This window comes from Podarcis gaigeae (assembly GCF_964106915.1).
Source record: "Podarcis gaigeae genome assembly, chromosome: 4".
Lineage (NCBI taxonomy): Eukaryota > Metazoa > Chordata > Lepidosauria > Squamata > Lacertidae > Podarcis > Podarcis gaigeae.
In genome coordinates this window covers 100,943,427-100,956,844 of record NC_139677.1, presented here as the reverse complement: position 1 = coordinate 100,956,844, position 13,418 = coordinate 100,943,427, and the positions used below count along the sequence as shown (strand labels likewise).

The 13,418-nt window shown below is 45.4% G+C and overlaps 1 protein-coding gene across 2 annotated transcripts in view; it reads left to right on the top strand.

The window, feature by feature from the left end:
* The window catches only part of RAB6A (RAB6A, member RAS oncogene family), a 59,756-nt gene extending 46,338 nt beyond the window's left edge, over positions 1 to 13,418 (top strand). For both annotated transcript variants that reach the window (XM_083737010.1, XM_083737009.1), the window contains exons 5-8: positions 3,123 to 3,234; positions 4,793 to 4,886; positions 8,384 to 8,450; positions 11,284 to 13,418. In XM_083737010.1, coding sequence (XP_083593136.1) covers positions 3,123 to 3,234; positions 4,793 to 4,886; positions 8,384 to 8,450; positions 11,284 to 11,348 — 338 coding nt within the window. In that variant the 3' untranslated portion in view covers positions 11,349 to 13,418. The remainder of the gene's footprint in view (positions 1 to 3,122; positions 3,235 to 4,792; positions 4,887 to 8,383; positions 8,451 to 11,283) is intronic.

Sequence of the window (13,418 nt, the reverse complement as noted above, 5' to 3'; positions counted from 1 at the left end):
TACAAATTCCTTTTTTTTAAAGCTGAGGTCCGTGACCATCCTTTTATAGGGGCCCACAGACTGTGAATCAAGCATGTATTAATGGGAGAGTAAACCACAGAGCCTAGGACTTACCGATCAGAAGGTTGGTGGTTCGAATCCCCGCGACGGGGTGAGCTCCCGTTGCTCAGTCCCTGCTCCTGCCGACCTAGCAGTTCGAAAGCACGTCAAAGTGCAAGTAGATAAATAGGTACCACTCTGGCGGGAAGGTAAACGGTGTTTCTGTGCGCTGCTCTGGTTCGCCAGAAGCGGCTTAGTCATGCTGACCACATGACCCAGAAGCTGTACGCCGGCTCCCTCGGCCAATAAAGCGAGATGAGCGCCACAACCCCAGAGTCGGTCACGACTGGACCTAATGGTCAGGGGTCCCTTTACCTTTACCTTTTAGGTCGCAGTTTAAGTAAGTAATAGGATATGGTTTATAGTCTCTGTGCATCCATATGAATGCCAACCTGACTTGCCACCTGCCCTGTTGGATGGTCCAGGAGGCGGAGTGCTGAATCTGCCCCTTTTTATCCACCTCAGCCAACCCCATAGGGAAATTCGTTTTGCGAAGCGCCTCCAAAACGGAAAACCCTTTCGTCTAGCGGGTTTTCCGTCTTGCGAGGCGTTCGTCTTGCGGGGCACCACTGTATTTGCTTTCTTAGCCTATGTCCCAAGAAAGCTCCATGTAAATAGATTTGATTCATTCTCTCTCTCTCTCCCTTAGGGTTATCCATCTCTGAACTGGGGCAGTGGAAAGAACTAGCAGGTCTTCCCTCTCCCCCTCCCCCTCCCTTTTACAGAGGTTCCCTGTAATGCAGTTTGAAGAAGCTCTTTTCTAGGAGATAATACATGTTGTTTTCTATCACTTCAGGCCCACTTCCGCTGGATGTGCTGAGAATATTACTTCTGCTGCTACCACTACTACTACTACTAATAATAACTTATACACCCTTCTCCCTAAGGTCACAGGGAGAGGTACAACCATTTTAAACGCAGCACTGAAAACAATTTAAAACAACTTACAATCACAAAAATAGTGTGGGACACCAAGTGTCAAAGGTCATGGCAAAGTGGTGAATATTCAGTATTCACCAAAAACTTTATAGTGAGGTTGCCAGATGTACGCTTGTGGGAATAGAGTTCCACGGCTTAGGGGCTTGCTGCTGCTGCTGGGGGGGGGGGCGCTCACAGGCCACCTCCCTTCCCCCAGCTGTTGTGGGTGGCAGAACTACCAAAAGGGCCTCCTCCGCTGAGCCAAACACCCAAGAGGGTCTGTAGGGAAGGAAGCAGTCTTTGCAGTATTTGGACCTGAGTCATTTAGAGCTTTAAATGCTCATGTGAGCACCCTGAACTGAGCCCAGAGACAAACTTGACAACCAGCGTAGTTCTTTTGAAATGGGTATTATGTTGGGAGTCATTCTGCAAAGAAACATTAAAAAAGTTTGTACCTTTAAGAACTGTTTCTGTAAGCTTTGGGCTGATTGGGTACAGCTGGTCATGACTACAAAAGGAGGAAAAGTTGCAGTTTGACTTTGCCTGCAAGGGAAAACACCCACAAGCTTTGCTGTTTGTTGTTTTGTAATAAAACCTTTATTTGATTTGGTTTTACACCGGTCTTGTGGTGTCATAGCTTCTGTCATCTGCCACCAGAGGAAAACCCCCCTCTAACATATTATGCGAGATCTAAACAGAACTCCAGCCATTTTGAAACAATTAATGGCATTTTGAAAAAATAAAAAGTTTTGAAGTACTGCAATAATCCAATCTAGAAGTGTCTAAAGCAGTGGCTCTCAAACTTTTTTCTCTGGGACTCACTTTCAGAATATTTTTTTTCTCACACCAGGCCATTTTAAATAATAACAATAACAATAATAAATTATTTTTTTATTTATACCCTGCCCATTTGGTTGGGATTCCCCAGCCACTCTGGGCGACTTCCAACAGAATATTAAAATACAATAATCCATTAAGCATTAAAAGCTTCCCTAAAAAGGGCTGCCTACAGATGTCTAATTGATAAGAAATACATTGGAAAAGGAAAACATCCGCTAGCAGTGCTTGAGTTATAACATAGAACACACTTTGTAATATGATCATGGAACATCCAGAACGTATAAAACAATGCAGCTACATAAGAACACGAATCACTCCCAAAATATAATTGTAAACGAGCTTCTTTCATATGAAAGTATGCATACAAACGCAATGAGAGGCGTGAGCTTACAGTATCACTTGATGCTCTTGCTCTCATTTTGAAAAGATACCTATCCACATTCTGCAAATAAATAAAATATTTTGATGCTATATTATACTATGCTAAACTGAAATGTTTAAATTTTCCTTTGATTGTCCTTGAACCTTCCAGCCACACATTCCATCCTGTCCTGCCACACCCTTATACTTGAAGAATTCAACTTATCCCACATCTTTATTCGAGAGATTGACTCAAGTGCAGCTTTCAGATCAATGAAAGCTGCGTATAGCACACCACCTGGTTTCTTAACATACTTATCTATAAAATGGGCTAGTACAAAGCAATGGTCTATAGTGGATCTGCCTTGTCTAAATCCTGCTTGCTGTTCGGCAAGAATAGCTTCTTCAGTTATCCAATCAACTAGCTTATTGTGAAGATGCTTTGCATTTAATTTGCTCATTACAGATAGCAAACTAAATGGTCTATATCTGGCCCTTTTTGAATAAAGACATGACTACTACTGCGGCCCAAACTTCAGGGAATTACCCAGCCTGCCACAGCCTTTGAGAACCACTACTAGAGCATGGAGTCCAGTGGCCAAGTCACTTCTGTCCCAAAGGGGGCATGGCTGGCAAACCAACTGTATCTGGACAAAGACCTGATCCTCCAGTGTCAGGGTTGGACCCAGGAGTTACCCCCCAAGCTGCAAACCTGCTTATATGAGAGGGCGACCCTGTCCAGAACCCATCATCTCTGCACCACCCTGCCTGCAGTCTTTGACACACCAAAATCTTAATTAACCTCTGGCACAGATGACAACCTGGTTCATCACACGCAGATGCTTTGAGAGTGATGGGAATGTCGTAAGGTGACTTTCACCTGCTTGTTTACTTTTCCTTCCTAGATGTAAACTCATTCCAGCAAACCACAAAATGGATTGATGACGTCAGAACGGAAAGAGGTAGCGACGTCATCATAATGCTAGTAGGGAACAAAACAGATCTAGCAGACAAGAGGTAAGGCAGCTCATTCCTTGCCGTTGTGGCCAATCCAACTGGCTTTTATATTGAGAGAGTCTGTGCTGTGCGACAGTATAGGGTGGTGTATGATTTGGCCCTTGGGCTGTATGTAGCTCCACAGGTTTAGGGCTGTAATTGGAGGCCTGAGGAGCTAAAGCCTGGAAAATTTGGAAATCATAACATAATAGTAATAATAATAATAATAATAGTAATAATAATAATAATAATAATAATAATTTTTTTATTTATATCCCGGCCGAAGCCGGGCTCAGGGCAGCTAACAACAATAAAACAGTACAAAAGTACAGCACAAACAACACTCTAAAATCATTCATTATAAAATTAATTAAATTCAAGCCACTGGCCAAAGGCCTGGCGGAACAGCTCTGTCTTGCAGGCCCTGCGGAAAGATGTCAAGTCCCACAGGGCCCTAGTCTCTTGTGACAGAGCGTTCCACCAGGTCGGAGCCACAGCCGAAAAAGCCCTGGCTCTAGTTGAGGCCAGCCTAACTTCTCTGTGGCCTGGGACCTTCAAGATGTTTTTATTTGAAGACCGTAAGTTTCTCTTTGGGGCATACCAGGAGAGGCGGTCCCGTAGGTACGAGGGTCCTAGGCCGTATAGGGCTTTAAAGGTTAAAACCAGCACCATAAACCTGCTCCTGTACTCCACCGGGAGCCAGTGCAGCTGGTATAGCACCGGGTGAATGTGATCTCGCAGCGAAGACCCCATAAGGAGTCTCGCTGCAGCATTCTGCACCCGCTGGAGTTTCTGAGCCAGTCTCAAGGGCAGCCCCACGTAGAGCGAGTTACAATAATCCAGTCTGGAGGTGCACATAAGTGCATCTTGAACTCATATGCTCCTTCCCCCACCCCACCCAGTATTAGGATGTTCAGATGGTCAGTTTGCAAAAGGAGAAAAGTAATGGAGCAGTAGAGATGATCTCAAGGGAAACATATGGTATTAAGAGGTTAACTGATGATGATTCATGTACACCAAAAAGAGGTGTAGGATATGAATTGACAGTTCCAAGGAGCACTCTTGAAGAGGGCAAACCTCCTCCAGAGAGTTAGGAAGAGTCCTAGAGAAATGATTCATCTTTTCAGTCACCAAAATGAGACCGAAAACTTCCTGCTCCCTTCAAATGCGTTTGCTGTTTCTCCTGTGCTCTCTCAGAGTGGCCTTCCTTCCTCCAAACACTAGCGCAACACCCACCTCTTCACTGAAGTTTTTGGCTTAGCCCACCAAGTCTTCAACCCTTCCTGAAATAGGCATCCCTTGTTAACTGTGTAAAAATCTGCGAAAATATTAAATCCTTGAGTTATTGAGGGCACAGGGGGCTGTCTCCCTTGTTGGGTTACTTTTAAGTGCATTGACAGTGCTATAAAAATGCAGGTCTTGCTTGTTTGTGTTAATGTCTTGGACTACCTAGAATGTGGAAGCTGGTAGCAGTTCTGTAAATGCTTTTGGGGATTGAGGCGGCTGCAGGCTGGGTGGGCAGTCAAGATTGCAGGTGCCTGTAATGTCATCTTGGTCAACGTGTTCCCTCTTTCTCCAGGCAAGTATCTATTGAAGAAGGGGAGAGGAAAGCCAAAGAGCTGAATGTAATGTTTATTGAAACTAGCGCAAAGGCCGGATACAATGTAAAACAGGTAAGTGGTGGGGAGGCAGCACCCCAAATTTTGGGGAGTGGGGAGTAAAGGAGTAAAGTCATGTTTTCAGCTCAAATAACTGCAGTCACATTAGAAAACTTGAGATCAGTTTGCAGAACTTTCCCCGCTTTCATCAGAATGCTGTTTTGGATTCATTGGTTGTTGAATTGCTTTGACAAGTAGTCAGTCGTCCAACAGTAACACAGTCAAACAACTATTCCCCCCAGTGTGCTCAACTATGCCAGGATTAAAGGTAAAGGTACCCCTGACCGTACGAGCCAGTCGTGTCCGACTCTGGGGTTGCGCGCCCATCTCGCTTAAGAGTCCGGGGGCCAGTGCTGTCCGGAGACACTTCCGGGTCACGTGGCCAGCGTGGCCAGCGTGACGAAGCTGCTCTGGCGAGCCAGCACCAGTGCAGCACACGGAAACGCCGTTTACCTTCCCGCTATAAAGCGGTACCTATTTATCTACTTGCACTTAGGGATGCTTTCGAACTGCTAGGTGGGCAGGAGCTGGGACCGAACGACGGGGATTTGAAATGCCAGGATTAGGTCCACCCAAATTCTTGTATGCTGAAAGAATTTTATGAACCGGCCCTTAGCATAGACTATTGGCTGGGGGTGGGGTGGGGGTTAAGAGTGGCAGATAAACTTAACAGGTAAAATAAAACTGAATACAATGGTACCTGGGTTCTCAAACATAATCCGTTCCAAAACCAAAGTGTTCCAAAACCAAGGTGCTCTTTCCCATAGAAAGTAGTGCAAATTATATTAATCCGTTCCAGACTTTTGAAAACAACCCCTAAAACAGCAATTTAACATGAATTTTGCTATCTAACGAGACCATTGATCCATAAAATGAAAACAATAAGCAATGTACTGCTGTCACAAAAACAGTCAGTAGCTGAACTGGGTTCCACCCAGTGTCTCTCTCTCTCTCTCTCTCTCTCTCTCTCTCTCTCTCTCTCACACACACACACACACACAGCCGCAGAAACAAAAACGCAAAACAAATAGCAGAAACGGACAGACCTCAGCGTAACACTCAAAACAGAAGCATAACACTCAAAATGGAGCACGTTCAGCTTCTGAAAAAAGTTCATAAACCAGAACACTTACTCCCGGGTTTGCAGTGTTTGGGTTCCAGGTTGCTTGAGTACCAAGGTGTTTGAGAACCAAGGTACCACTGTACATAATTCTTCCAGAGTTTTGGTAGGTGTGTGTCCTGGGCTGGGTGTGCTTGCATGCCTTGTGTCCCCTTGGGATGGAACCTGACTTCCCAGGGGTTTATTGGTTTAAAGATCTCACAGTTGCCAAGAAAGGGTTGCAAGCCTACCCCCTATACCTGCTGCAAGTCTTGGAGAAACCTGGGTTGGGAGATCCGTTGAAAAGCTACAGAGGCAGGGACCCTGGTTTTTTGGATATTGACAAAGGATGCAACACTAAATGATGTTCAGGTTCATGTTGAAAGATGAGGCTGCACTTCTGTCCTGCTACAGCAGCATTGCTTCGTGCTGCATAGAAATCCGTAGCCCAAGGAGACAAATAAAATAGGCACTAAACATTAGGAAAGGAACACTGGAGTGTGAAGACCGTGAATTCCTTATGCAGCTTTCTGGCTTTTTGTAACGTTTCCCTAATTGGATTTACTCTTGCATGCTCCGACTGGTAAATCCACTTTGACTTGACTTGCTTGCCAATTCCCTCTCTTTAGTTTGGTAATTTTGGTGGACAACCTTGCTCGGGGCATAATTTTGCTCCCAGCTTAAATATAAAGAAGTGATTACTGTATTTTAAAACGCCTGTTGTCAGCAGCTGGATTTAAATGGAGTAATCCAATTGGTTTCTGTCAAGTGGCTCCGTTTTTAGAAAAGACTTCCAAAAGAAAAAAAGTATGGTCTTTAAATACTGCAAAGGGGAGCCCTCCAGCACAGTCAGCAGGAGAAAGGAGCTAGGGGTAATATAATCACTTAAACACACCGCCAGGGCCTTGGAGTCCTTTGTTCAGGCAGGCAGCGGAAGCCGTGACGCTGGGATGAGCATAGGAAGTTGCAGACCAAGGTGTGTTCAGGCCTTTTCAGTATTCCTCACCACCCGTTGATTACTCAGTATGATTAGCCATGGTGAACAGAGGACCCACTGGTTTTTCCCAGAGCAAGAATAATCCCATGAGATGGAATATTGGGCCAAACCTGAGAGCGCAGATTGAGATGCCACACAGGCCATTAACCAGAGTAGAAGCTGCGCGTGGAAAGAGCTTGGGGGTGAAAGATTTGGGAATCCTAGTGGTGAGGTGGTTTGCTGCTTTCAAACATTGTTCTTTTGATGGCCTCTTTGAGAATGAGAGGTTGAAGCTTTCTCATCTTGTTTTTTGAAAGCTGAGATTTGAAGTACGGGTGTTGCCCAGGAAGCTCTATGCTGCCCACCCCTGGTTATGTGTGTCTGTATTAGCAATGCCCTTAAATGCCCAGTTACTTGCATCCTGAGGACAACTTGACTTTTAGAGCAACTTCCTGGTTAAACAAAATTGTCTTGAATTCACTGATGAGCCCACCTCTCCTGTTGAGAAGGAGGTGCACTGAAGTTTCATCATGATGGTATATGCTAGTCACCTCTTTTTGCTGGGATGCAGAAAGGATACCGTATTTTTCCCTCCATAAGACGCACCTGACCATAAGACGCACCTAGTTTTTAGAGGAGGAAAGCAAGGGGAAAAAAAATTCTGTGCAGAGCATGTAAGCGGCTCTCCCTTTTCTTGCTTTAAAGTCAAGGACAAATAGACTGAAAAATAGTTTCTATCCAAGAGCTGTGGCCTTCTTAAATGCAGTAACTCGATAGTGTGACCTGGGAGTTTGATGGGTGTGGGTGTGGGTGTGGCTGGAATGTGGTTTGTTTGGTTGTTGTTGTTGTGTTGCTTTTGTTGTTTTTAAGGGATGGCATCCAATTTCGTTGCACTTGTGCAATGTTGCACTTGTGTAATGACAATAAAGAATCAATCTAATCTAAAGCAAGCAAAGCAAGAGCCGCTTACATGGCTTCTGTCCCGCTTTGCGCAGCTCTCACTTTGCTTGCCCGCCCCTCCTCCCGCCTCGCTGTAAAGCAACAAAAGTGAGAGCTGCGCAGAGCGTGTCAGCGGCTCTTGCTTTGCTGGCTTCACAGCGAGCGACGGACGGGAGCCATGGCTCCGGCTGCAGAGGCATCCCTCAGCTCGCGACTGCAGCGGCAGCCGAGGGATCCCTCTATCGTCCAGTGCATTCGCTCCATAAGACGCACAGACATTTCCCCTTTTTAGGAGGGAAAAAGTGTGTCTTACGGAGCGAAAAATACGGTAAGTTGTGGGGGAGACCTGCATGACTTTATTTTGCCCTGTGCAGAACCACAGGCCTTTCCCAGTGCAGCTGCATGGATTGCAACAGATGCCTCCCTCCTGAATTGGTTGTTTTGTTTCTGATTTACTTCTTCTGTTTTCTTCTGCCCCAATCCTCTCACCCTTTCTAGCTTTTCCGACGTGTGGCTGCTGCCTTGCCTGGGATGGAAAGCACGCAGGACAAAAGCAGAGAAGACAGTATCCTTTTCAGCCCAGCATTTGCAGCCTGTGGATTAAGAAGGAGAATGGGTGTCGAGGTCCATGGGATTGAAGAAAGCATAGCTTTCTGAATTGGGGAGAGCGGTGGGTAAAAAGTACAAAAAGAGAACTCTTCAAAAGGTGGGGATTATCAGAAGCTTGGGTTGAGCATTTTAACTTGGAATTGCAGTGTACAATGTGCAGGTGTGCCCACTGAAAACGATCCCTGCCAGGTAGCTAAAGCAACTGAGGTAAGCCCAAAGTCCCCCAAACCAGAGTTCATGAGTCAGTTTGCTTTGCAGGGAAATTGCCACTTGACCTCAGACCCAGTGATTGGGTCGACTGGGCCATATGGTGTGAAGGAAAGTCCATTAGTTCAGTTGTCAATCAACTGTGGCTGTGGGGGAAAGTCTCGAGAGACTATGGAGTGGACTATGGGGTGGAGTCGAACTGGAGAATCACAGCGCCTGCTGTGGCTGCAGAGACCAGTAATTCGTAATTGCTGAGTCCCATGTTTTTGCTGAGTCCCATGTTTCGTGACAGCAGCCACGAAATTAAGAGACGCCTGCTTCTTGGGAGGAAAGCAATGACAAACCTAGACAGCATCTTAAAAAGTAGAGACATCACCTTGCCAACAAAGGTCCATATAGTAAAAGCTATGGTTTTCCCGGTAGTGATGTATGGAAGTGAGAGCTGGACCATAAAGAAGGCAGATCGCCCAAAAATTTATGCTTTTGAATTCTGGTGCTGGAGGAGACTCTTGAGAGTCCCATGGACTGCAAGAAGGTCCAACCTCTCCATTCTGAAGGAAATCAGCCCTGAGTGCTCACTGGAAGGACAGATCCTGAAGCTGAGGCTCCAATACTTTGGCCACCTCATGAGAAGAGAAGACTCCCTGGAAAAGACCCTGATGCTGGGAAAGATGGAGGGCACAAGGAGAAGGGGACGACAGAGGATGAGATGGTTGGACAGTGTCTTCGAAGCTACAAACATGAGTCTGACCAAACTGCGGGAGGCAGTGGAAGACAGGAGTGCCTGGCGTGCTCTGGTCCATGGGGTCACGAAGAGTCAGACACGACTAAACGACTAAACAACAACAACAACATGTTTTTGCTGCTTTGGTAGCATAGAAGTGACCCTCCCCAGGATGCAAGCCTGGGCAGTGTTTTTGGAGGTCCTGGGCTGCCCAGTTGGCAAGACATGCCCCCCCCCCTGTTGAGATGGTACAGAGGAAAGCAGGTGCCATCTTAGGGACTGCACTCTGGATTTCTCTAGGATTTACCTGAAGATGTCCCGCAAGGCAGCGAGTACAGCTTTTTTTCTGATGAGGGTAGCAGAACAGAAAAGGCATGATAACCCTTCATGAATTTATTCACCCCAAAACCCTAGTGACGTTGTTGTTATTGCCCAATAAGTTAACGTCGGGAGTCAACTTTAGTGGACAGAGTTCAGTCTTCTAAAGTCAGGCGAGATCAGAGTGCACTTGTAACTGTGCCTCTTCTAGAATGTAGGTAGCAGCAGATTTCTGAATGGACTAAGGAGAACTTTGGTCAGAGGCACTTCACTTGTCATTCCTCTGCCCTGGCTATTGATAGCCACTTTTCTCGCCTTCCAGCCTTTCTGAATTGTTAGTTCTAGTCACGGCTGTGTGAATTGTTTGTTCTGATCAGACCGATAAAGGAGGCATTTATGACATGGTGGGTTAACACGACATGCAGTGCTGGAAGGCAAATGTTCAAAGGTCCTTGCTTCTATTGCCACGTGTGTGTCGTACTACCCACAGCATACAAAGCTTTTTAGCTTGTTTCCCCTTAATTAGATGTGTCCCCCCCTGCAAAAAGCCTCCCAGATCAAACTTACAAAGATCAGTAATAATGTAGATTCTGTCCTCAGGCTTACACTCTAAAACACACAACACAGAAGGAAAAGAGGTTGGGGAGGAGAAAAGAGAGCAAACTGGAAGGCTAATTCTCAGTCACAGAGCACGCACACATGCACAATCACACTTCAGAGGGATATCTAGGCTTTCAGAGCTTCAGGAGATGGGTGGTACTTCTTTCTGTGATGAAACCTCAAGGAAGCAACACTTGCTGAAAATCAACGGAAGCGTCATTCCTCCTCATTGTTGATGGTTACAAGCAAAAGGAAAATCTTTTCAGACCCTGTGGCTTCTTTCCCAAGCAGACTCCGCAACCATCACAAACTTTGCCAGGCATTCCCATTGTTTGGAAATCAGTTGCCAGCACTCACTGTAGTTTAAATTTCTATACCACCCTTCACCTGAGGATCACAGGGCAGTTTGCTGTATTATACAGTGGCACCTCGTTTTTCGAGCATCTTGGAAGCCTAACGTTTCAGTTTTCGAGCGCCGAAAACCCGGAAGCAATTGCTTCTGTTTTCGAATGCGGCTCAGAAGTCGAATGGCTTCTGCTGCGTTTTTTTCCCTTTCAATTTTCTCCATTGACTTTGTGCCTTGGCTGTTGAACGTTTCAGAAGTCAAACGGTCTTCTGGAACGGATTACGACAACCGAGGCACCACTGTGGTTGCAGGTGAAGCTGCAGTTTTCACCCAGTGGGGAATTAATGTTTCATGCAGGAAGGGGTTGCAAGGAATGCAATGCCAGAGACTCTGGAAGGGCTTATTCCGTAGGAGTGAGGGCTACCAAAAAGAGCACGCAATCTGCATATGGAGAACTTGGAAGTGGGGGGTGAGCCACATGTTCTTCCTTGAATGTTTGGGCATTTTATGAGACTTGAGGGGAGACGGTTTCAGCCATTTCAGCCTGTCTTCCTCTTTCTGCTCCTATTTCCCTTAACTACTTTCCCCCAACAGTGATCGACATCAAACTTGAAAAGCCTCAGGAGCAGCCAGTCAGTGAAGGGGGCTGTTCGTGCTAATATAGTGTATTGCTTTTCTCTTACCTTTCTCCAGACCATCACTGCTTCTTCCTCCCCCCCACCCCCTTTCCCCTCCCCAGACTTATTGGCAGCAATGTGACTATTGGCTTGCCCACCCCCACCCCACCCCACCCACCCCCATCCGTAACGTAGCCGCGGTTCATCATTGCTGCTTGTCTCGTGAAGATGATCTGTTAGCTTCACAAGCACAAAAGAAAAGTCGGTGTCTTCGTTATTTATAAGGAAGTTTCAAAAACGAGCCAAAACGATCCTAGCGTATTTCAGTGATTCTTTTGAAAACAGCAGTCCCGCCAGAAAGATAGGTACAAATTTGGTAATTTTGTTTTTTAACGTTTCAATATTGCACTTACAGAATTAGTGGAAATGGGAGTAGAACGTTTGGATTTGGTGAAAAGGAGTGTGCAGGGTAAAAATGCATCGGCACCCCAGGCAGGCACTGTGGAGCAGTCCTCGGATGTTCAGCCTGTTCTTTTGCAAAAAAAAACCCCCAACTAGCCTGCTTTGCCTTTTCGGTTGAGATCCTCTGGCTATTTTTCCCCCTAAACAGTAGCCTTTTTGAAATGCTAATAAGATGCTTTTTGTAAAGGGGCAAAGTTGCAAGATACTGTTCTCGGGGTTTAGAAACCGTTCGCTCTACATAGGAGCCCCACAGAACAAATGAACCAGTTTGCAGGGCACCTTTGGGTGGACTGGCTGGACTGTCTTCAGAATGAGGATGGGGGAGGCACACAGGCTTCAAACAGGTTCTGGCACTATAGACAACTTGGTCAAGCTGTGAATCTGTCTCTGAACAGAGACACCTACGCTGCCAGCCATTTAAAGATCCAGCATAAAGTTAATACGTAATGAGGGAGATGAGGAGACAGAGCAGAAGAGACTATTCCTGAGTTGGAAAGGGAGGGGGGTACTTGTAAAAGTAGATTTTAAAAGTCCCTTAGATGAAAAAGGAAGGGAACAAAAGATGGAAACAAAACTTAAAATTATGCAGACTTTTGCCTTCGTTTTTAGCATTTTTTATTATTATTTTGGGTCTTCGGAGTCTCGTGTATTTGTTAATAGTTTGGTTAAATAATTGGTTGTTTAGTATTACGTTTTAACTGGACTACAATTAACCGTGGTAACCTTCAATATTTATTTCTTTGCTTTTTTTTTACTGTCTTCAAGGGTAATTTTTTTGTGGGGGGGGGAGGTGTTTGTTCATCTATTTAGAGCTTTGGCAATGTCACGAGATATAGCTAATTCAAGAAACACACTGGGAAGTGGGGACACACATTCACATGCTCACTCTAGAAGTGCACTCTCTTAATCTGTACTAGTCATTGTGAAGTTGCTGTGTAAGTTAACACAACTGTAAATACATTGTTTGTGGGAGGAGCGTTTGCGGCTGGGGAGGGGTAGAATCCAGAAAAGGCCTCTCGAATTTTCCGTTTTTCTAAGTGATCGTTTTAAATGGGGGGCGGATGGGGAGAACTGGGTCTCCCTCTCTATGCCCCCTTCACTTTAGGGGGGGAAGCCCCCTCCCCAAGCACCCCAGCTTCGTTCAGATGTGCACACGCAAAATCTCTCTGTTCCTGCATTGTGGAATTGGAATGGCAAATTCATCACTTTGACCTGAGTTTCCAGTAACTTTGCATATACCAGCAATGTCATCATATCTTTCAAGGGCAGAACAAGACACCCAAATGCTTTTAATGCAATATTGAAGAGGTGGTTTATCTTTCCTTTTCCTTTTTGGAAGTAGCATGTCTGGAATTCAAGCGTTTAAATAATGGCGACGACAGGTGGATGTGTTCTTTTCTCCCCCCGAAAAGAAAAACGAAAGGGAAGGAAGGCCTCGCTACTTTTCCTGTATTGTTGTATTCTATGTGTGCGAAAAGAAAAAAAAACCCACAAAAAAATTAAAAACATGATCCATCTTGCTGCTTTTTAATATTGAGTTTTCCGTGGCTTGGGTTCTTAAAGCAATGAAAATGTGTACACGGGTTGGATTTTTTTAAACATGCACAGAATTTTTTGCTTCCAATAAAGTATCTAATCAAAACACTAAAA